At 41.7% G+C, this 25,146-nt stretch overlaps 1 protein-coding gene across 1 annotated transcript in view; it reads left to right on the top strand.

Annotated features, from left to right (window-relative positions):
- LOC137664373 (ephrin type-B receptor 5) overlaps positions 1-25,146 on the top strand; it is a 76,969-nt gene that overhangs the window by 39,046 nt on the left and 12,777 nt on the right. The window contains exons 5-6 of the mRNA XM_068402314.1: positions 10,022-10,177; positions 12,352-12,690. Of these exons, the coding sequence (XP_068258415.1) occupies positions 10,022-10,177; positions 12,352-12,690 (495 nt within the window). The remainder of the gene's footprint in view (positions 1-10,021; positions 10,178-12,351; positions 12,691-25,146) is intronic.

Below are 25,146 nucleotides of genomic sequence, written 5' to 3'. Positions count from 1 at the left end.
TTAAGCTACATCTTTTGTTAATGATTATGCATATTTCACTAATGATCAGATACTAATATTATTTAACATATGGTTGGAGGTTCATCTAGAGGTCAACTTTAGTTCGGGGCCTATTTCTCAGGCCTCAGTACTTCATGCTGTTGAACTGCTGATCCCCTTGTTGAGTATCATAGTGTATTGGGTTCACATGGCAAGGTTCTGGTAGTGGTGGGCACTGATGGGGTGACCTCTGTGGCAAGAGGGCAGGGGCTGTCCTATGCCAGACATAGCTTTTTCCAGACAGCTCTGCAACGGACCCACCACAGGACAGAGCTGAGCCCATTGGCCACGGGTGTGGCACCTCTGCACAAACATATTTAAGAAGGGGCAGAAAACACCAGCCAGAGAGAGGAGGAGGGAACAAAAAGACTGAGAAACAGCAGAGGGAACACCAAGGTCAGAGGGGGACACCAAGGAGGAGGGGGGGTACTCCAGGCGCTGGAGCAGATATTGTTGGCAGCTTGTGGAAGAGCCCATGCTGGAGCAGATGGATATTTCCTGAAGGAACTGTGGCTCATGGAGAGCCCACACTGGGGCAGGTGAAAAATGTGAGAGGGAAGGAGTGACGGAGAGAAACTGCACACCCCATATCCTACCCTGTGATGCTTGGGTGGAGTAGAAGAGTTTGGAGTTGAGTTTGGGAGAGGGAGGATGAAAGATGTTGTTTTAATGTTTGGTTTTGTTTTCTCATTACCCAAATCTATTTTAACCAGCAATAAATTAAATTAATTTTCCCCAAGCCAAGTCTCTTTTGCCTATGATAGTAATTGGTAAACAATCTCTCTGTCTTTATCTCTACTCACGAGGTTTCTCATCCTATTTTCTCCCTATGTCTTGCTAAGGAGGGGGAGTGAGAGAGTGGCTGGGTGGGCATTTGGCTGTTTGCCAAGGTTAACCCACCACATAGCTTCTCTCTTTTTTCGATGGATGTTTCTGAAAGTATTGAGGAAGCAAAAGGTCTGCCTGTATTCTGTGATAGCTGTAATTGGCTCTTCTTCTGTAGGATGCAAGGGTGTACGAAGGAGTTGGATGGAGAAGAGGATTCCATAAAATTGTCCATGTCCTGTGAGTGTATGTAGTCCCTTCTGATTGCAAAAGGAATCACATCTGTACTACTGATAACTGCAGGAGCTAGTAACTGTGCACACAGCTGTTTGAGGTCTCCTTTGAGAAGAATATTTTTGTGTTATTAAAAGATGCCCTTCCTCATCAGCCTGGATAAACTTTTTGCATTGTGTGAGCTAAGGAAATATTAAGATTTACATTAAAGCATAAGCTTCAGTAGTCTGCTAAAAATAAGCAAGTACTATTAGCAAAAAAAAACCCCACAATAAACTCTTCTCAAATTTTAGTCACTTAAGAGATGCTTCATTTAAAACTATAGAATAATTTACATTACAGGGACCTGTGGAAGTCCTCTGCTCCAACCCCACGCTCAAAGCAGGACCGAATTGGGTTAGGTCACTCAAGGCCTATTCTAGTCTAGTTTTCATTATTCCTAAAGATGAAGATTCCACAATGTCCCTGGGCAATTGTTCCAATGTTTGATGACACCTATGGTGAAATTTCTTTTTGCTATCTAGAAGGAGATTGTAATAAGATGTAACGAGATTATTACAACTTGTATCTGTTGCCTCATGTTCTACCAGCTTGTGTTTACACCTTCTTTATATCCTCCCATTAGGTGGCTGACACCAGCCGTTAAGTTCCGCCTCCTTTAAAACGAACACACAGTGTCTTAGCCTCTCCTGAGTAAGAGCTTTAACTTCGAGGTAAACTCACAGCTGATAATAATTTTTGGTGTCTTGTGCTAGATTAACTATTTATATTTTTTTTTCTTACATATTGCTCCTTTCATCAGCTTCTCCAGCCTTATTCTGCTACATGCACATACATTATGCTGCTTTTCAAGTAGTTTGCTGCTTTTTCTGTATCCAGTGGTTGCTCTCTACCCATATTCCATTCTTCCCCTGCACAAATCTTTCTTCTCTTGTTTTGCCTTTTTGTCTTCACACAACCCATTCCCTGGCAGTCCTCCCAATATATAAGTAGCTAGTAATTGCTTCAGATACACCTCTTTTGCCTAAAAATCCGTTACTCAACTGATCTTCTATCAACAGTTCAGCAGGAAACAGTTCATAGTCACTTCATTTATTTTATCTCAGTTGATTTGTTGCTCTCCTTTTCCATTTAAAAAAAATCGAAAGCCACACTCTTCTCTGCTTGTGTTTCTTTCATTTTCCTCTATCTTTTCCCCACCTAAACGGTTGTAGAAACTGTGAAACTCTAGATCAGCGTTGGGCCCTATTGCTTCACCATGCCTTGCTTCTAACTCTGGCTGATCCCATCTTATTCAGAACAAGATGCAAGACACACAGTAGCAGTCACTATGGAATAGCCTGCCCCAGTGGGAAATTACTCCCGATCACCATAAGCCTGTCATAGGCTTATTTCTGGGGGAAAGAAAAAGGGAGTGTTTTATCTAGAAGTTACTTAGATTTTTCTTTTCTAGTGTGTCTTCTGCATGCTAATTATGCCATCTTTCTTGCATTATAAGAGAATAATGTCTAAATCGCATTTCTATGATATTATCAATTATTAAATCCTTTCCATCGTCTTGCATTCTGTAACTGCCAAACTCCATCGTTCTTTCCTTGATTCAGTTCAGGGCTTGTTCTAGCAGTGCCTCCCATTATCTAGTTAAAGCAAGTACCATGGCCTGTTCCAGTTGTCTTCTCCTTTAAACTCCGTGCTGATTCTTCTTTGCCTAGAGTCATTCTCTGTAGTTCTGCACATCCAGTTTTCCCTAGGCCTCGAATTCAGCTATGTCTATTCTTCCCTCCCGGTTTGACTCCAATGCCAGCTTTGACATTCTGTTCATTTTCAGTACTCTCACATCTAGTATTCATTCTTGCTGCCCCACAGTACACCTGGGAACAGAACTCCCATGTAAGAAACAGATCACTTGTCTCGGTCAAGAAGAGAGCAATTTTACGCTCTTCTAAAAGTCTTCCTATGTTGCAGCTCAGTTCCAAATCGTATCTGGGTACAAAAAGTCAGAGCGTCACCTGTATCACATTCCCTAAAAACACTGTTTGGGGTACAGAAACCTCTGTTTAAGTTTCCAACTGCCCTTCTTGATCCCTCTCCCCTTGCTGTATTTTGTTTTGCTCTCAGAATATTTCCTGTCTGCCCTTATTGTCCAAGTGAGCTTTTGAATGCCTCTTTCTCTCTCTTAACTTCTTTGGTTCTTGGTCTATCCCTTCCCCATTTTAATTTTCTTCATGCCCCTCCCCCCCCCATGATTCCAGCACTTTTCTCTGCTGGTTTTGATATTTGTTATTGTTAGAAGTCTGTCAGAAACTGCTCCTCTGGCCTTCTGGGTGGCACTTGTCTCCAGTGAGCAGTCAGGCAAATACAGGCAACACAGGGGCGAGTGTTGTAGGGGGCAGCTGAGGAAAATTGGGTCAATGTCTCTGAGATGAGCTGTGCCCAGCTGAACCGTTGTGGCATTCTGACACTGTGTCAAGATATGAAAAATGACTGAGACAAGCTGAGAGAAAAGCGCTTGCACACTCCTACCTCTGCCTTCTCCTTTCACAGTAACCTTAACTTGATGGGAGGTGGCAGCTTGCTCTGCCCCCTGAGGTGCTAGCTCTGCAACCCTCCGTCCTTTCATTGGATATTGTGAATCAATGAGAGCTAAACCAGTGTTTTCTTGGAAAGTACTGGTGCATGGGGGATGATCAAGTCGTACTATCCCCAGTGACAAGGCCTGTGGCTTAACTGATGTTGGTGTTTTGTGTGAAGGTGTTCTGCATGCACACAGCGGAGGTGTTTCAGGAGAAGCTGCTCTTGTTCAGGCTTTCTCTAGGATGTTAATGTTCACTAAAGCAAAACATGCTAGTCCTAGTGATGGTGGGCTTGCTTCAGCTTGGTATTTGTTATGACTGTCTCCAGTGAGCAGACATCTGCAGAGATTGTAGGACCACAACAAGTGTACATGATACCATGTTCTACATTAAGAAGGGAATGTAAGGTACACAAAAACTGAAAAATCTCATGGTCTGAAAAAAGGAATCCTTCAGAAACAGATGAGAGATGGATTCTGTCTGTGTGTTAAAAGACAGCCCTAGGCTCACTGTAACTGCTGGAATAAAAGGAGGTGGCTTTTGCCTATTTAGATTGCCAGGGGATTTTTTTCTCTTTCCTCCCAACTTGACTTTTGATATACTGTTTATAGAGTGACTGGACTGAGGCAATGACAGGAAAAGCTCCATGTCATGGGAACAATGATTGTTGCCATCTGTGGGCTAAAGTCCTGAGTGCAGTGAGCTAGCATATCTTAGGCAATTTTGTAAAGGGATAAAGGTGCTTATGAATGTAAGCAACTCCCTGACTGGATGCAGAGGCAGAGGTCAGGGTTTAGGTGGAAGCAGAAGGTGTGTGATAGGTGCAGGCCCTGCCCATGGAGGCCATTCTTTAGCTACGTGGAGGCCAGTAAATGTCTACTGTAGTCAGTCCAGCCATACTGGCCAAATTTGCAAGTGTAAAATATAAGTAACTATGAATTTTAGGTCATAGTCTTTTTCTTTTTGGTTTTTTTTTTTTTTGCAACTATCTTTTCATTAGGAAGGTGGAAGAGATGTGAATCATGTTTAATCGCTGCAAATCAGCTTTGCTTGCTGGAAGTAGAAATATCCAGGGGCAGAATAAGAGTTTCAAAGCATGATCCTTTCTCTGTATCTGCCATCCCTCCTGGAAATACCAGCATGAGAATATAGATTTATGTAGTCATTAATTTTTTTCACTAGACAATACAAAAATAGTCATTGCAGAGAGATCTTTCCTCCTAAGTTGCTGTGGATTCCACTTAGTTGTTCAGCTGCCATTTCTGTCATGTGAGTTGAACTGGGCAGGTGAGTCTCTTCCTTATTGCTTTTCTTTACACTTTTCTGTCTCCTTTAAACTCTTTTCTCAGGTTCCTCCCTCAGAGGGAACCTGCCAATCCTATTCTCCTTTCACTTCTCAACATCTGAAATTAGATGTAGCCTAGTGTCAAGAACTTTCCATTCATTGTTTCCTGTATGTGGTGAAAGATCTGGCAGTGGGGCAGCCAAGACCACAGGGATCTATCCAGACATTTTAATTTGCATATGTTTAAGGGAAGTCACAGATTGGCTGAACTTGGACGAAGTCTCTGGAGGACATCTTCTCAACCCCCCCCTGCTCAGGCAAGATAGTCAATATCTACTGCTCTCCCCTCATCTATCAAACCAATAATTTCATCACAGAAGGTTGGTCAAGCCTGAGTTCCCCTTTGAGAATCCATGCTGGCTACTCACAATTACCTTCTTGTCCTTCATGTGCCTGGAAAAGGTTTCCAGGATTAGTTGTTCCATCATCTTCCCAGGGATCAAGGTGAGGCTGAGCTGCCTGCATTTCCCTGGGTCCTCCTTCTTGCCCTTCTTGAAGATAGGAGTGACATTTGCTTTCCTCTAGTCCTCGAGCACCTGTCACGGTCACCATGATCATTCAAAGATTATCAAGAGCAGCCTCAAAATGACATCAGCCAGCTCCTTCATGGGTGCATCCCATCAGGACCCATGGAATTATGTAGGTCCAGTTTGCCTGAATATTCTCTCACCTGATCTTCTACCAGGAAGAAGATCGTCCTTGCTCCAGCCTTTCTCTCAGTCTCTGGGACATGGAGTTCCTAGAGGCCAGTCTTGCTAGTAAAGACTGATGTGAAGAAGACATTCGGTACCTTAGCCTTTTCCATGTCCTGTGTCACCAGGTCCCCTGCACCACCCAGCAGTGGGCCCACATTTTCTCTAGTCTTCCTTTAGCTGCTTATATACTTAGAGAAGCCACCCTTGCTTTTGACATCCCTTGCTAGATGTGACTCCAGGTAGGCGCTGGCTTTCCTGACCATGTCTCTGCATGCTTGGCAGTGCCTCTATGTTCCGCCCAGATTACCTTTCCCTGCTTCCACCTTCTGTATACTTCCTTTGTGTGTTTGAGTTTAGCTAGGAGCCCCTTGTTCAAACATGCAGGCCTCCTGGCATTTTTGCCTGAATTCCTGCTTGTTGGTATGGACCGCTTTTGCACCTGGAGGAGGATGGACTTGAGTCATCTTGTAAAAATGATACACCTTAACGGAGATTTTAACTCACTGTTTGTACCCCTCTTTCATCAGTTTCTTTGGGTCACTGAGTAGGAACCTGATAGCCAAAATGGCAGAAATTCCACATCTTATCCCAGAAGAGAGGGAGCATGTGAGGACAGAGGAATATTACTGAAATTTGTTTTGTTGGTGAAACAGCTGCAGTGGAATTTTACTTTTCCAGTTTACTCAGCTGTAGTGGAGTGCTTATAACTGAGCCTATGTGGCTGCTTCACAGTCTGCTTAAGTTAAATACAGGACAAGGGAGTATTGGACCTGGAGACATTGGGAGGGGAGATATGTTTGCGTTAAGTCTGCTACTTTGCTTTCAATTGCAACTGTATGACAAAATTACTCCAGAAACAGGCCAGGTTCCTTCTTAAAAGTGATTAGGCTTTTTTTTTTTTTTGTCTGCTGCTTGTATTGGAAGCTTTTCTCAGAAGCCTGCTGCTTTAGTTGGTGGAAGCATTCTTCTTATTTAAACCTACAATTTACTGTAAAGTCACCTGTTTTCATGCTGACATTGTTCTTCAGCATAAATAAACAATTCTTCATTCACTGACTTTTACAGTTCTGGGATTACATTCAGGAACAGATGCTACCTCAATGAGTAAGAATGAGAATAGATAGCAAGAAACCACGTAAGTGTGACAGCACGAAAAGCGCAGCACACTGCGCAGTGCAAAGGGAGACAGCAATAACCTGCCTTTGCATATGGTGCAGGCATATAATGGCAGGCATGGTGCATGGCTGAAGAAATCAGATTTTGTGAGGCAAATACAAAAGAACAGCTGAAGTATTTGATCTGTAGTATTTGTTACAAGTACCTTTTCCAAAGTGTTGTCTCTGTAGTATTGTACTATATCTGTGCTACGAGTGGATAACATTGTTATCCATTAGCAGACACCGTGTTCCTATACAAAGAATTGTATACTTGCTGCATTGGTTGTTTGTTTTTTTATAAGCAGCTATTGAATGCTTCTGGGCACTTGGTCCACAGCATTAATTGAATCTTGCATGGCCTTTTAAGCAGGAGACTTGCTCTGCCTTATATAAACTGGCTTCCTTTACTGAGGTGGTAGTGCTACTGGCATGTTCATTCCATTGTGTAAAACCTACAACATTGCATTTCTGCTTAATACCTTTGTCTAACTCATCAACAGTGTGCCATCCCTACAGACCTCATCGCTGCATCCCCAGGCTCAACAGCAAGATGCTGGTAGTCTTCAAAGCGCCATGTAAAAATAAATGTTTGTTTATTCTTAACACAACCATGTTTATTTTAAAATAAACTATATTTACTAAATACCAGACAAATTCTTCTTCATTCACAGCTTTGTCTAGCTTTCCATATGATTTGCAATTGGGCTAGAGATTAATCTACCTGAATTCTCTTAGCACTACCTTTGCAGGGTAAGTATGTTTTTGCACTTCAGGGGTAAAGTCTGTATCCGCTACAGATTTCCTTTTGGCATCACATAGACTGCAGGCATTATCATTATTTGTTCATTTTCACTATTGTGACTAGCAGCAAGGTCATTGTCCCACTTGATGCCAGTCTCTAGTACTGAATGAAGAAAAGGAACCATTCTCCAGGGTTTACCTTGACAAGTGGAATGAATGTGCCATTAGTTCTAAGCCTTGACAAAGGCTTGAGAAGGGGTTTGATGCAAGAAAAAAATGGATGAGATAAAATGACTTGTAAGAAAATAAAGATGTTCACATTCAGTTCAGCATTCTCAAATTTCAAATAAATAAAGGAAGATCCCTGAAAGTGGTAAATTTTGGTTGAATGACTATGCAGTAAGTTGGATGACAACATCCCATTCATAATACTCATAGTTTCAGTACAGCTGCGTTTGCCAAGAAATGTGAAAACTATATTCTGCGTCTGTGGCTCTGCATTCAGAGCCTTCAACTGAATGAGAGAGATATAATTCATAAAGTAGACAAAATCGTACTTACTTTTTGGTCCATAGGAACATAGGGACAGATCTTTCCATATGCAAATAATTTGACCTTCTGCTGGATAAAGGCCTGAAGGCAAGGGCAGTTACTCTTTTCTTACCATCATCTATCACATGCAAAATTACAATCTCTTCTTCCCCCTTCCTTTCCATGTGGCAATGTATCACACACTGAATGTTGTAATTTTCTGAGTGCTGGGAAGAATCAGTGTTCTCCTATCTAATAGCTATCATTCAGAGTTACTGAAGTCCCTTTTATGGTCTGACCTGTTCCAGGACTTACCACTCTTATCACAGTACATGTGGAGGTTACTTCGCAGCCAAGAAGACTTCTGACAGAAAAGATGAAGTAGTATAACAGGCGTAAAGCTGATGGGACTCCACAGATGTTATTGGCTGTTATGTTTGGGCTGCAGCTATAACCTTTTCAGCTTTGTTAAGGTTTGCATACCTGCAGTCCCACAGTATATATCAAAAATTCTACAATGGGCTTTGAAAACCCAAAACAAAGGGAATTGAACACATATGAGAAGAAGGTTAGATAAGCAAGTTACTCTATTTTTCTGAAGTTGTTTATTTGTTAAGAAAGTTGCATCAATGGCCACTCAGCACCTATGTGAGTTAGAAACATTTCCAAATAATTGTTATTGGAGGTGAAAGCCTTTAAGTACAGTAATAACCAGATGGGCTAGTTCTGCAGCTTCTGGTGTGGTGCTCCATTTAGGAACATTCATTATATACCCTAATTTCGCATTAACACCTGCATACAATAGTCTTCTCTTACACATTTTTCTTTTTTTTATACAACTTTTTGCTATTCACAATCCTTTGGATCACTCTGCTTATGGTAACCAGTAGGACAGTTCTTCTCTTGAGTGTGTCCCTTGTGTCTTTTGACATCAAACACTCATCTGGGGTCTATCTGAAAGTTTTGCATTCCCTGTAAATGCTCTTTATTGTGAAGTTAACTAACCAAATGTCAGTCTGCAAATGAACTTTCACCTGAGCTTGTTAGTCCATTAAATCTAAAAGAGCTGTACCTATTTATATAGAAAAACAGCTTTAGAAAACTTACATAAAACTTACATAAAAATTGTAAAATCTTTATCCTCGCACTTCAATGTAAGATCCAAGCACCTTCTGTTAGGTGATTCAGCATAGCATCTTTGCCAAACTTAGAATGTGCTATACTCCTATATTGTTAATAAGTTATTATTTTTTCATTTTCTTTCCCTGTAGGATGGATTTCCATCCTTGTTTCAGCTTTTTGCATAGGCATGTTCCTATACATTTGCAGATTAAATTTTACTAAATTAAGAGGCTTTTGTCCATTATTGGGAAGTTTCCGGACCTACAGGAAAACAATAGGACTGCCAATGTGAGTGCTTGCTCCTAACTTTGATGCAAAATCAGCCATTGTAGCTTGTATTACTTTAAGCAATGAAGCTGTTGAAGGCAGCATAAAAAAAATCCATTTTTATGGCTGTGTTGGGTGGAGAGAAAGAGGTGTGGATAATACCTGTAATTGTTATGGCTGTTTCCAGACAGATCACATGACTATGCTCTGAAGACAGTTATTTCAGGTGGCCAAAGCTGTCTCTGGACTGGTTCTCTTTCATCTCTCAGTGAATCAATTTAAGCACCTATGTATAGAATAAAATAAACTGATTTGAAATTGCAACTTCAACAATACATGCTCCATAAATCAACAAAACCAGTAGTAGCTACTCTTTGTAATAACTTTTCCCAACAGCAGCAGCATGAGTTAAATATAAATAAGATTGCATTGTTTCTGGAATCTGAATTAATGAGTTTCCTGCTTTTGCCTCTCTCATTTTCCTCTTCTTAGCCTGTCCCCTTGGTTTCTTTAAAGTATCTGTGGGAGATGACCCCTGCCATCTATGCCCTGCCCACAGCCATGCTCCACTGCCAGGTTCCAGTGAATGTGTGTGTCAGAACCACTACTATCGATCTGCTTCGGACAATTCTGATGCTCCCTGCACTGGTAAGTTTTGGATGGAGTGTTTGAAAGCAAGAAGGGCAGTTACTGAGAGAGAATGTGCCTGAATGATTCAGGGTAGTTGCAATTCACCTCTTCTCACAATCTCTGAAATAACCCAAAACTTCCCTTTGCTCCTTCAGTTGACTACAGGGTATATCCACTCACTGAACGTAGATGAGAAGGCAGAAGTGTTCCCACATGCTTTTTACAATGTTGATGAAACTGTGTTTGAGAATGCTGTGCTGTTGCAATACTAGATGCTCAGAAATGAAAAAATGTCCAAATTTTAGATGACTCATGCAACCTTAAATAAGTCCATTGCAAGTATGCATAAGGTACAACTTTTAATGTGAGAATAATATACTAATTTCTCATGAAATGCTAAACTCATTTCATACACAGGGTAAACATTGTTTATTGAAGGAGTTAACCAATATTTTCTTCCTTTTGTCATTGAAAGTGTGAAGACCATATTTACTGCACAGAATTCAAATTCTGCAAATTTTATTTTTGGGAAAATAATTAATTTTTTCATTGACTTCTCTGTGGTTCTCATCAGTTATGACTTTTCACAGTCATTGATTATGAATATTAATAGGCCAAGAAAGAATAATTAGATGCAGAAAATGAAATAAGGTTAGTGATTAGCACTCAAAAATATAGTTTAAATAATATATCAGACATGACCCTTGAACTTTGTGGAAGTGACAGGGAAAAAATAACTTCCTAAAGCATCTTGCAAACACTTTATGGCTCTGAAGTTAAACACTTAGAAATTAGGAAATAGGATTGTGGTTTTTTTCTGTAAACCCTTGCTTCCTATACTGCACAGAATCCATCTTCAGCAGCATCAAGCAATCTTTACTTCACGGATTATTTTTCCCAGACAGTTGTCTATCCTTTGCGTTGACTGTGATAAGAATCCTCAGGGAAAACTAGTGTGTGATCATGCAATCAAATACTATACCACAATGCAAATGCTGAGTGGCCTAGTTAAGATCACAAAAGAAAATTTAATTCTGACATTTCCTGATGTACAAATGCTTCATCTTGTCAGTAATACATTTTTTAAACAGTCTTCTCTGTGCAATTTTCCAGCATAATTTATTTTTTTAACAACACTGGAAATGTAAGTCCCCAGGGAAATTTAGCTATTGTAAATATTCAAATACTCCAGCAATGAACTGCATTGCAGCCGGAGAGATCCTGGCTCAAAGACCTCATCCACCTGTACTATCAGAGTGTGTCATCCTTTATATTGATCAGCGTTAGACAGAGAAAAGGCTTTGTCCATAGTTTTCATTGATATTTCTTGACTATAGAGTAATGGTGAGAATGAGGATTCCTGGATTTCATTACAGCCTTTGGAGAGAAATGTTCTGTAAATCATGTTTCTCTTGCCCCTCCCTGTTACTGAGCTCAGCCTCTCTGTCTCTGCTCTTCCAGTCTTGCTTTGTGTCTATGCCCAGGTTTAGCAGTGCAACACTGCTGCTTATTTTTACCTGTCTGAGCTTTTCACTTTCTAGCTCCAGTGTCTTGTCCCGTTCTCATCCCTGTGCCATCTTCTCACCTTCTGCATTTTCCTCCTTCTCTTCACTGTCTCTGTGCCAGCAGGGGAAGTGCTGAATGCACAGAATGGGCAGTTTTTCAGCTGTTAGAGTTTACTCCCAATGCCATTCAGGAATCTGGCTGGCAGCAGGAATAATAATAGGGAAACTGGTGTTCAGTTCCTGCTAGAGATGGAACAGGCTAACTGAAGTCTGAGAGAGTTCAGAGATATTAGGTGCCAAAGGAGAGAATTAGAGGTCTCAGTAGAGACAAATGTTTACTAAGCTTGCACAAAATTTAAAATTTCAAAGGCTTGGAATTTCCCTAAACACTGGCTGTTCTTTTAGGGAAAAGTAAAAGTCACACCCTTGAAACAAAGACCCTTCTTGTTAATTTTGTTTCTCTAAGATGTGATAGTACAGTTGCTCCTTCATGTATGTAAGTGTATGTTTGATGTAGCAAAGAATATGTTTTTCTTAGCCTTGTTAAGAGAGACAACTAGAGAAGAGTAAGTATGAGAAGAAAAAGCAACTTGTTCTTCTATTCTTTTCCCTCTGCTTTGTCTTCTCCCCTCCCCCACCTCTCTCCAATTCTTTCATGGGATTTTGATCTTTCATTCTGTCTTCTAGGCATCCCCTCTGCTCCTCGTGACCTTAGCTACGAAATTGTTGGCTCCAACGTGCTCCTGACCTGGCGCCTCCCCAAGAACCTGGGTGGTCGCAAGGATGTTTTCTTCAATGTCATCTGCAAAGTATGCCCAACAGGGTCCCCAGGGCCATGCGTGCGCTGTGGGGACAGCGTACAATTTGAACCACGCCAAGTGGGCCTGACAGAAAGTCGCGTGCAAGTCTCCAACCTCTTGGCCCGTGTGCAGTACACCTTTGAGATCCAGGCTGTCAACTTGGTGACTGAGTTGAGTTCAGAACCACCCCACTATGCCACCATCAATGTTAGCACCAGCCAGTCAGGTGAGGAGACCCCTACATGTGAGTCCCCAGATTTCCATTTCTGTCTCTCATTTGATTTGCTTTTATCTTTTGAATCATGGAGCTGTCTTCCTATTTGTGTGTTGTGCCCTGCTAGTTCCATTATTTCACTTCTGCCCTTCTCGTTCCTGCTTTCTCTGAATGGGCTTTCCTTTCTTTCCTCTTGGGAGAAAAACTGAGTTTAGCAGCTGACGTGGTTGTATATGGAGAAGAGTTGTTGGGGCAGAAGCTGCCCTGGAGAAAATGGCAATGGGAGATGTAGTTCTGTGGGTCAGACAAGCCATGTTGCTTCATTGTGCAAGACAGGGGACACTATCAGGGTTTGATGGGGATTTTTTGAGCATCAGCTTGCCACAGCATCTCTTAGAGAGCATTTCTTCATTTCCTCTTCACCTTCTCTATCTCCTACTCCTCTCCATTTCATCTTATACTTCATTCAGTCTTTCTAGCATTTTCACCTGTTCACTTTTCTTTTTTGTCTTTCTATGTTTTGAGATACTCTGGTTTTCCCTCCTTTCTTGTTCTATACACCACTTTCCATTCTCTTCAGTTCAGTTCACACTCTAGTGCACTTTAACAAGTGGTATTGAGTGTTTCATCAAATCTGTCCACCTTTGCCTTGCCGCATGTCAAAGTAAGAAGGTGGAAAATAGAGGGACAGATAAGCACTGTCTGAAGATGAAGATACAGTTAAATATACAGATAGGAGCTGTATGACAAGCAAGAATGTATACAATGATATTTACTCATCACCTAAATATACATGACCCAGGGATGGCGTGTGTTAATATGATACAGTCCTGTGGGTCATAAAAGGATATAAAACCTACAGTTTTTACAGTTCCTGGAGAGGTGTTAAATGGAATTTTGACAAAGGATCCAGAAGCAGAATCACCGTTCCTATTTTAGTGAAATTGCTCTGGGTTCTTCTGCATGCTATGTATTTTCTTCTACCTTGTTCTTACCTTTTCAACCTTGCTGTTGTGATAAGTGGTCTTGGAATATTATTCTCCTGTCAATAGGAAACAAAGATTTTTTTTTGCCTTTTACCTGGCAGAAATATTAAAATGTGATATACATTTGTATCAGAGGTGGTGTGATCCTTGTAACTAGGAACTAAACCACAGGGATGAGTAAACTAAAATACTGATGGCTTGTGTGGACAGTCAAAGCAACAGGAGAGATTAAAGAGTTAAAGAGTAGGTCAGACTGATGGATAGCCTACAGAAGGCTTATATATATGGAGGAAAATGGAGAACAACATCAAGCAAATTCTGATTTACTGTAAACATCATATACAAGGACTGGAGCCACATGCATACAGGCATACAGTGCTGCTAAATGTCAACAGTAACAGACTGGGCATATGTTGTTCTTTACAAGCATGTATAAGGTAGTATGGAGAGGAATTGTACACAGCTTGTTTAAAAGGATATAATGAGGAGTAATGCGGTGAGGAGAAAGAGGGGGCACAATTTGAACTGAGTGACAAAAAATGTCTGTAAACATTTGGAGATGTGTAAATGTTAAACTCAAACAAATCCTTAATGAAATTCCACAGTGTAGTTGTGGAAACCCCTACAAAACCAGGCTTTGGTAAAGCTCAAGAGAAATGCTGGGAAACCAGATGTGGCATCATGATCTTGGTTAAATCACATCTTGTCATTTCTGCTTCTATGTTATGGAAAGGAAGGGAATATATGTACACTCCAAGTAATTTCCTACTGTTAGTGGATGCCAGGGGTTTGACAATGTCTGTTTCTTTCCTTTGAAGTGTTACTTGACAGAGATTGAGTAGCAGAGCATGTATAGGATAGCTGGTCTTCTTAAGAAGCTGGCTGCAAGTGGGTGATCAGTTGTTGTTTACAGTAAAAGATATGGCTGGGTAATTCATATAGTAATTCCAGGCAGTTCCTTTGCCTTCTGCTGAAGACAGGTGGGTGTTCTATTAACATCCTAAACAAGTCTCTTTCTTCGTGCTTCTCATCTCAGCCTTCTTCATCTATATCTGAGGTAATTTAATTGAGTAGCTGCTTCCTTCTCCTGCCTGGAATCACCAAATCTACCGTTGTCTTTTGCTTCTGTTTGACTTTTCTAACCACTCCTGTTCCTCCAGATCTCTCTTGGTGTCTCTGAGTGTGCTGGGTGTGTTGAGTGTCTCTCTCTAAGATGCCTCTCTTGTGCACTGAAGCAGTTTCAGGGGAGGCCAGCTTTCTTAAACAGCAATGTGTACTGAATGGCTTCTTTTTGTGTTTTGTGGGTTTTTTTTCCTTGCTCTTCCTCAAGATTAAGAGTGACCTTGAGATGAGCTGCCCTTGATTCATAGTGACAGCTCATGCTAACAAGGCTCTGCTTCCTCCATCACGTGGCCTTTTTCATCCATGCCCCCTCCCTTCAGTCCCTTCAGAAGCTTTTCACTTTAACATGTCTTATTGTTGCTGTTCTTACTGTGTTATTATAACAATTATTATGACTATTATTATTATTATACAAGTAGAGATGGACATCTTATGTTCTGAACAAGACAAGGAGGGGACAGGAAGGCATGAAGGGTATAAAAAAGGCAAACTGGAAAAAGATAACCTTTCAGAATAAATGGCTGTAGCAAAAATTTTCTCTCCATTGATTTAAAGGTGACCAAAGAAAGACCCTCCATCCCTGGCAGTTTCTGAATATTCTGCTTACTCATACATCAGTCAGAGTTCTCTCGCTTGTTCCAGTTGCTGATCCAAAAAATCCGCCTCCCCACCTTCTTCCCCTTTGTTAGAGGTATCTTAGGCAATATTCTGTGCTGAAACAGTTCTACTTTTCTTTTTCTTTTTCTTCTGCTACCAATTCACTCTTCATCTTTGTCTCCAAAACACTGTTCATCTAAGAGTTTGCTTACTACTAACAGTCTGCCAGCCCTGCTTCGAAGGATCCTTTGGTTACACAATCACATTTTTCTCTGGTAGCCTGATTATGATGTTCCTACTCTTCAGTGACTATGTGTCTGAAGACAGAATAAGAAGGGCTGGCACTGAAAAACTTGCTTTAATATAGTAACACTTAAACTTCTATAGCAAAAAGCATCTGAAACCTGTTTGGATAGTAATAATAAAACCTGTTTGGATAATAATAGTATTACATGCAAATTGATATGCAAATTGCAGAAGGAAAAACTATCTGGAGATGAGACAAGAGAGAAACAAATTGCTTTCAGCTCAGGTTTGAAGTGCTGACGGTGAATGCCTAAAGAAGTGTCAGGATATATAGAAAGATGTTGGAAGGCTGTTCCAGATAGCATGAACTGCATGAGGAATGACTATTATGTAATTGTAGTGGAGTTATGCTTCTTCACAGAGAGAAGCCTGACAAAAAGAAAGGAAAGAACTTAAAATCCAACCATATTATTAAAAAAAATTAAACTGACTAAAATCTTAATTATTATTTTAACATCTTCAAGTGTACTTATTAGGGTAAACAAATATCTCTTCTCGTGTCTCAGGACAAAAGTCAGGTTTTCATTTAAAGGATTATGAAAAAAATTCCTCTGTGCATAGCTGTAACTACCTGTCCATTTTTTTTTCCTACACCTTCCACTGAAGCATGTAGTAATGTCTGTTGCCAGAGACACGCTACTGAACTTATTCATTCAGGCAGTTGTTACATTCCTAGAAAGAAGATGAAGAGATAAAGACAGCAGAGACTCAAAAGTTGGAGCAAATCTATGCAGACTTAAAAGCAAGTAGATTTTTTTTAACTGAATCCGGACATTATGAGAGCTAATGGAGATATGTGAGGATAAAGGTTATGTGACTGGGTTCCCTTGTACCTGTGAAAAGATACGTAGCAGCCTTCTAAATCAGTTGGATTCAGAGCAGTGGGACTTGGCAATATCAAAAATCTGTAGAACTGCAGAAATGAAAGCTAGACAGTCTGAAGGCTTATGTAAGAGGCTGAATGGGGACAAGGACAGTTGTGGGAAGTGCCAGGAAATTTAAGAGGAACTGACAGAAGATTTTCAGGTGAAATGGTGTGAGAAGAGGAAAAGAATGAAATCTTAAGTATGATTATGAGATTAAGAAGGGAAATGGATGAGTTGCTTGAAGATATTTGCTTTTCCAAAGAGAGACAAAAGAGTCCAGTAGACTTAGTTGGCAAGAGCAGGGACACAGGCAAGGCATTTTCTTGATCAAAACAGGAAAGGAATAAAAGAGCACTGTCAAAAGCTACATACTACTGTGTTTTGCCAGGCTAAAACCAGCAGGTAAAGCAAGTGGAGTGTGAGCTCTGTGTTCATGTCCTCTGAATGAGCTATATTAGTTTTCTAAGTAACAAGTTGTTTATCTATGATCTAATTGCCAACTCTGAGCACTCGCCAAAGGTCCCTAAGAATTTAACTGTATTCTTTTCTAACATGGGAACAACAAAAATGCTCCTAAGGTTTGATTTTTCCCTTAGTGACATTTGTCAACTTCGCCATCTTCAGCGGATTTGCCCAGTTATGACTGGGACTTAACAAAAATCTCTATGGTCACTCCACAAAAAGAAATTAGTCCAGTTTTTCTCTTAACTATGCCCTATCTCTGCAGCATGAGCACAGAATGAATGTGCTTGTTTTCACATTTCAGGTTTCAGCAACTGTTTAAATGAAGACAGAAGCTTTTTGAGCAAGTAGAAATAGGAGGTGCATAGTAAAACGTGGTACCTTGTGGCATAAAGGATATATTGCTGTTTATAGTGGAACCTATACACAAAAAGTAGTAATAATAGAGGTAGAGGAAGTGAAAATAACTAACTAACTTGCCTTTCTAAAGCACTCTTCATTGACAGGATGATTTCAAAATAAATATAAGATATTAAACACATCAAGAAGGGAATTTCCATGCTGTATTTAGACTGATCTTGCTTGAAGATGATATGTGGGAAGATATGTGGAACAAAGCTAGGGTCTTCATGCCATTTGCTTAGAATATGAGGATAATAGGATACCTGAACAGGTAACGAAGGAGAAACAGGAATGTGAGAGTGATAGATTTGGGGCTAGTATTAGAGAATATAGAGGCATATTAGAGTACATTAGAGGCATGGCAGAGCTTGATCAAACCATGTGAAATATAATGAGAGAGACACTGGATGCTTTCAGAAGCTTATGGGGTGAGATGTAAGGCGAAGAAAACCCATAAATAACTAGAAAGAACATACAGGCCCTGGCAGGGTTTAGTTTGAATCCCAGTTAAGTGATGACCTGTGAGCCAGTTGTCTGAACTCCTGTTGTAGTCCATGGATGTCTAAGTCAGTACTACTGAGTGATTCAGCTGTCTGGTCAGAATCAGAAAATGGCTAAGCTTGGAAGAGACCTCTGTAGGACAGCTTCTCCAGCCTCCCTGCTCAAGCAGGGTCACATCAAGCAGGTTGCCCAAGACCATGTCCAGAACACTTTTTAATTTCTCCAAGGTTGCAGACTCCACAACACCTCTGGGTAACCTGCTCCAGTGCTCAGTCACCCTCATAGTAAAAAGTGTTTCTTATGTTCAGAGGGAACCTCCTGCGTTTCAGTTTGTGCCCATTGCCTCTGGGCCTGTCACTGGACACCACCGAAAAGAGCCTGTATCTGTCCTCTTCACCTCTTCCCTTCAAGTATTTGTGCACATTGATGAGATCCCTGCAAGCATTCTCTTCTCCAGGCTCAACAGTCCCAGCTCTCTCAGCCTTTCTTCATGTCAATGTCTCTCTTGTATTGGGGAGCTCAGAACTGGATACAGGACTCAAAGTGCAGCCTCACCAGAGCAGAGTAGAGGGGAAAGATCACCTCCCTCAACCTGCTGGCAACATTCCTCCTAACACAGCCCAGGATACCATTGGCCTTCTTTTCAGCAAGAGCACATTGCTGGCTCATGGTCAACTTGGTGTCCAACAGGATCCCCACGACACTGTCTGCAAAGCTGCTTTCCAGGTGGTCAGCCCCCAGCATATACTGGTTCATGGGATTTTCCTCCCCAGGTGCAGGACTCTGCATTTCCCCTTGTTGAACTTCATGAGATTCCTTTCAGTCTATTTCTCCAGCCTGTCAAGGTCCCTCTGAATGGCAGCGCAACCCACTGGTGTATCAGCCATTCCTCCCAGTTTTGTATCATCAGCAAACTTGCTGACGATACAGTCTGCCCCATCATCCATGTCATTAGTGAAGATATTGAACAGTATTGGACCCAGTATTGACCCCTGGAGTACACCGCTAGGTGCTGGCCTCCATCTAGACTTCATTCCACTGGTCACCAACCTCTGGGCTTAGTTGTTCAGGCAGTTTTCAATTAACCTCCCTATCTGCTCATCCAGCCCATAGTTCATCACGTTGTCTATGAGGATATTATGGGAGACAGTGCTTAAAGCTCATACTATGTTCTCCATGAGAATAATATGGGAGACAGTGCTGAAAGCCGTACTGAAGTCAAGGTAGTCAATATCTACTGCTCTCCCCTCATCTATCAAACCAATAATTTCATCACAGAAGGTTGGTCAAGCCTGAGTTCCCCTTTGAGAATCCATGCTGGCTACTCACAATTACCTTCTTGTCCTTCATGTGCCTGGAAAAGGTTTCCAGGATTAGTTGTTCCATCATCTTCCCAGGGATCAAGGTGAGGCTGAGCTGCCTGCATTTCCCTGGGTCCTCCTTCTTGCCCTTCTTGAAGGTAGGAGTGACATTTGCTTTCCTCTAGTCCTCGAGCACCTGTCACGGTCACCATGATCATTCAAAGATTATCAAGAGCAGCCTCAAAATGACATCAGCCAGCTCCTTCATGGGTGCATCCCATCAGGACCCATGGAATTATGTAGGTCCAGTTTGCCTGAATATTCTCTCACCTGATCTTCTACCAGGAAGAAGATCGTCCTTGCTCCAGCCTTTCTCTCAGTCTCTGGGACATGAAGTTCCTAGAGGCCAGTCTTGCTAGTAAAGACTGATGTGAAGAAGACATTCGGTACCTTAGCCTTTTCCATGTCCTGTGTCACCAGGTCCCCTGCACCACCCAGCAGTGGGCCCACATTTTCTCTAGTCTTCCTTTAGCTGCTTATATACTTAGAGAAGCCACCCTTGCTTTTGACATCCCTTGCCAGATGTGACTCCAGGTAGGCATTGGCTTTCCTGACCTCTGCATGCTTGGCAGTGCCTCTATGTTCCGCCCAGATTACCTTTCCCTGCTTCCACCTTCTGTATACTTCCTTTGTGTGTTTGAGTTTAGCTAGGAGCCCCTTGTTCAAACATGCAGGCCTCCTGGCATTTTTGCCTGAATTCCTGCTTGTTGGTATGGACCACTTTTGCACCTGGAGGAGATAATCCTTGCACATTAACTAGTTTTTTTGGGCCCACTCTTCCCTCTAGGGCCTTATCCCATGGGATTCCTCTAAGCAGATCGTCAAAGAGGTCACATCTGGTCTCCTGAAGTCCAGTGTTGTGAGCTTGCTTTTTGCTCTGCTCACTCCTCTCAGGACCTTAAACTCCAATATCTCTTGGTCACCACAGCCAAGGCTGCCTTCAGCCTTCACATCACCAATGAGCTCTTGCTTGTTTGTGAGCATGAGGTCCAGCAGAGCACCTCCCCTCATTGCCTTCTCTATTGATTGGGTCAGGAATTAGTCACTGATGCTTTCCAGGATCCTCATGGATTGTTTATGACCTGCTGTGTTGCTCCTCCAGCAGATATTACAGCGGTTGAAGTCCCCCTTGAGGATTGGTGCCTCTGAACGTGAGGCACCTTCCAGCTGTCAGCTCTCAGCTCCATTCAGTTTTTCACATGTAAGCATCTATGGCCATCGGAGACACCCTGGCGTAGCCGTCTATCTACTCAGGGCTAGCAGAAATTACATAGGTACAGTAGAAGACCCAGCACCTACTGCAATGCCATCTGGATGAGAGAGAGAATGAATAGCAGGGGCCTCTCAAATGTATGGGCGACTGAATTGCTCTTTGGGGCTTTGCTTTAGAGTGAGCTGAATTGCTCATTAGGTTCCACTGATTGTATTGACAGGGGATGGGATTCAGCTGCCTATCATATCATAGAATCATGTCATAGAATGGTTTGGGTTGCAATGGACCTTAAAGATCATCTAGTTCCAACCCCCCTGCCATGGGTAAGGACACCTTTCCACTAGACCAGCTTGCTCAAAGCCCCATCCAACCTGGCCTTGAAAACTGCCAGGGAGGGGGCATCCACAGCTTCTCTGGGCAACCTGTTCCAGTGTCTCATCACCCTCACAGGAAAGAATTTCTTTTTAATATCTAATCTAAATCTACCCTCTTTCAATTAAAACCGTTATCCCTCTTTCTATCACTACATGCCCTTGTAAAAAGTCCCTCTCCAGCTTTCCTGTAGGCCCCTTTCAGGTACTGGAAGGCTGCTAGAAGGTCTTCCCTGAGCCTTCTCTTCTCCAGGCTGAACAGCCCCAACTCTTTCAGCCTGTCTTCATAGGAGAGGTGCTCCAGCCATCTGATCATCTTCATGGCCCTGCTCTGGACTCATTTCAGCAGCTCCATGTCCTTCTTATGCTGGGAGCCCCAGAGCTGGACGCAGTACTCCAGATGGGGTCTCACAAGAGCGGAGTAGAGGGGCAGAATCACCTCCCTTGACCTGCTGGCTGTGTTTCTTTTGATGCAGCCCAGGATATTGTTGGCCTTCTGGGCTGCAAGCACACATTGCCGGCTCATGTTGAGCTTCTCGTCAACCACCACCCCCAAGTTCTTCTCCTCAGGGCTGCTCTCAATCCATTCTCTGCCCAGCCTGTATTTGTGCTTGGGATTGCCCTGACCCACATGCAGGACCTTGCACTTGGCCTTGTTGAACTTCATGCAGTTCACACAGGCCCAGCTCTCAATCCTGTCAAGGTCCCTCTGGATGGCATCCCTTCCCTCCACCGTGTCAACTGCACCACACAGCTTGGTGTTGTCGGCAAACTTTCTGAGGGCGCACTCAATCCCACTGTCCATGTCACTGACAAAGATGTTAAACAGCACAGGTCCCAATACCGACCCCTGAGGAACGCCACTCGTCACTGGTCTCCACTTGAACATGGAGCCGTTGACCACAACTCTTTGAGTGCAACCATCCAGCCAATTCCTTATCTACTGAGTGATCCATCCATCAAGTCCATGCCTCTCCAATTTAGAGACAAGGATGTCATGTGGGACAGTGTCAAATGCTTTGCACAAGTCCAGGTAGATGACATCAGTCACTCTTCCCCTATCCACCAGTGCTGTAACCCCGTCATTGAATCTTGGGTATCTGCATGGTATATGGACTGAATGTCGCATGCCAGAGATGTTCATGGTTTACTGAAAATGGCACTTGGCTGTGCTCTGCATAGGTGAGGATTGCCATGTACTGTTACACTAGTCTGCATTTCCTTCACATTCCTTCCTTATCTAGTCTTGATTTAGGTAGATTTTTAGGCTTGCAGGCACATGTTGCTGGTCTGAGCAGATACTACAGTCAAGGACATCAGCATTATTAGAAAACAGCAGAAACTTGTCAAACATTAGTAACTCAGAGAACGTAGCATTTTTAAGGTACGCAAAGTATCTTAAATCCACCCCTGTGTTCTACCACGAAAAGATTTGTCCTGCCATGTAGAGGAGTTGCAACTGACAGCCCACAAAAAGCAGAATCTGGGAGCTGTATTTAACTGGTGTTTGAACTGCTTTCCAGCTTTAATTAGGTTTTATATGCGTAAGAATTTCTCATATATTTGCTATTTTATAAATAGTATACAGAAAGGAGTCCTTTTTCAGTCTTCCTTAGAGGTCTGATCTCACAACATGTTGTTTGCACTCAGTGAATAATTAGAAGAGAAGAGAAGAGAAGAGAAGAGAAGAGAAGAGAAGAGAAGAGAAGAGAAGAGAAGAGAAGAGAATAGTTCCATTGGAAGGGACCTACAATTATCATCTAGTCCAGCTGCCCAGATCAGATTGAATTGGGCCGTGTGATTTCAGCTGTCATTAGACAGAGACCTAGCATGTCTCCATTTATAAACCCCATGTGAAAAGAGCAAAATTAATAAAAGTGACAAATCAACATAGAACTGGACACTTGTATACATGAAATAAGCTTTGAAAGCAATGTTCTATTATAAACATTTTTAATAGTCAGCATGCATACAAAGGAAAATACTCATCTAGCACTGCTGTGGCAGCAGAGTTAGTGTATTTGGGTGTTGTCTTAAGACATAAAACCTTGAACTTCATATTTCCTGATTTGTTACCACTGGAGAGTAACTTTATCACACACTTCTGACAGGAAATATGTACCCATTCCACCTACAAATATGTTTGCGTTTCACATCACCTTAGTATTAGTGTTCACATTATCTTAGTACGAAATTTTTCAAAGGAGAAATCTAGATATCTCTTTTATTTGAAGTGGTGGAAGAGCTCCCTGGCCAGTGTTTCATAAGTTTTGTCCTTAAAAGAGAGGCAAACACATGTATCAAAATCTGAACTCTGTCTCAGAGAGGTAGATTAAAGACAACCTGTCTTGCGTTAATTCATAGCTATGAATCAGGACCAGGAGCAACCTGACCTAGAGGAAAGGTGTCCCTGCCTGTGGCAAGGGGGTTGGAACCAGATGATCTTTAAGGTCCCTTCCAACCCAAACCATTCTATGATGATTCCATGATGATTCTATTTTTAGTACTGAGCATTTTTACTGATTTAGGCTTTTGCCTTAAGTAGTATCTGCCTATTAGGTACATATCACTGAAATGACTATTTTTAATACAGCAGACTGCATTATCCTGGGCATCCCCACAACCACGACCACCACGACCCAGTTACCCTGAGTGATGGACATACCTGGATAACAGGGACATTCTAGAATGCTGGGGTGCATGGTCAAGAGATGATAGACACAGTGTAACTCTGGGTAAAGCCACTCCAGTGATTTTTTTCTTATGTTTCCCAATATTTCTAATTCCACTAGTTGTAACCTGCTTCTGCATACTGCCCATCTGAATAGAGTACCATTTATCGTCATTGTTCTGGTGCAGATTTTGCTGTGCCTAAATGTACTATGCACAGTGCCAGATCAGGTCTTTGTACTATTGGCAAAAGATGGGTAGCTGAAAACTGATAGTGCATACTAACATCAGAATCGATATGTTTTAACTAAAATACAGGTCAAATGTTGCTAATTGACTTTAAGTATTCCTTCCAGGTAGGGGAAAAATGTGGATTGGAAAGAAATGAGAAGAGTGGGAAGAATAACTGTTGGATGTGGGAAGCAGAGGAATGAAAAAAGGTGGGAGGGTAGGAATGGAGGGGAGATTTAACTCCGAGCATTCTGCAAAATCTTTATCCAAGACTAGAAGGAGGTGGGCTCTTCCCTGGCAGTGTAGTTATGTATTTAGGTTTGCACCTCTCCCTGTGTGTGCTTTATGTCCCATCAGAAGGAAGTTAAACTTTTCACAACATTAAAATGTAGCAGAGTGTGTCTTGATCAAATGTTAACTGACCAGTTATCCCATTCTTCTCACATTATCATTTGAATACAGTGTTATTCGTTTCTGTCTTAAATGCTACATATGGTCTTGGGGAAATGCTGCTGTCCTCTACCCTTGTTGCAACATTGTCATTAGTGGGTGAAGTAGTTGTGCAGTCTTGTTTGAAAGACAAGCAATTGTAAGAAATTAAAGGAGTAAGGATGAGAGAAAGCATTTTATTGTTTATACTCTTATATTTTTGTTTCATTTACATTTTTAACTGGTTCCCACTTGCCTGGGCTGTTTGGAGCCCATTTGAATTATGTCTTTCAGAATAATTTTATCTTGTTATTAAAAATAATCCTTTTATCTTTTTCACAATTAACGAGGGAAGAAAAGGCTATTCTGCAGTTTTTGATCATTTGCCAAATGTCTCTGCTTCATTCCTCACATCAAGGAATTTTGTGTATATTGTGTAAAACCAGTGGAGTTAGGTGGCAGCTTTTCACTGGCATGCTTTTTCTGGAAAATGTAAGTGTTCCTGAAAATGTTACTTCCATTAGGAAAATGAGGGTTCCCTAGCTGCCTGCTTGGAGTTTTCTTGGCAACATGACATTTTGCTTGCAGAGAGAAAGCAAAACTTGAGAAGAGCTTTGTGGACAGACAGCTGGCAGGCTGAAAGATCTTCTTCCAATTATCCTAAAATTTTTGCTTCGAAATCTCTTCCTAAGAAGAAACTCATATTCTTCTAGCTTTCGCATGAACCTGGAGAGTGTGCACGTATGTGTGTGTACGTATAAATTCATGGATGTTTTTTGTAGAAGTGGATTTTCATTCTCCAGAAAGCTTCACATGCAAGTGGCTTTAACAACCATTCATCTCCCTTCTTGCTCTGAGGATATTTTTTAGAAGAACTAGCTACTTCAGGAAAAGGCCTGCTGTTAAATAGCTGTTCTGTACTTCTGTTGTCTTCGGAACATGTGAATGGTG

The sequence above is a fragment of the Nyctibius grandis genome, chromosome 5, assembly GCF_013368605.1.
Source record: "Nyctibius grandis isolate bNycGra1 chromosome 5, bNycGra1.pri, whole genome shotgun sequence".
In the NCBI taxonomy this organism is placed as follows: domain Eukaryota; kingdom Metazoa; phylum Chordata; class Aves; order Nyctibiiformes; family Nyctibiidae; genus Nyctibius; species Nyctibius grandis.
This window is presented reverse-complemented; position numbering and strand designations above follow the sequence as displayed.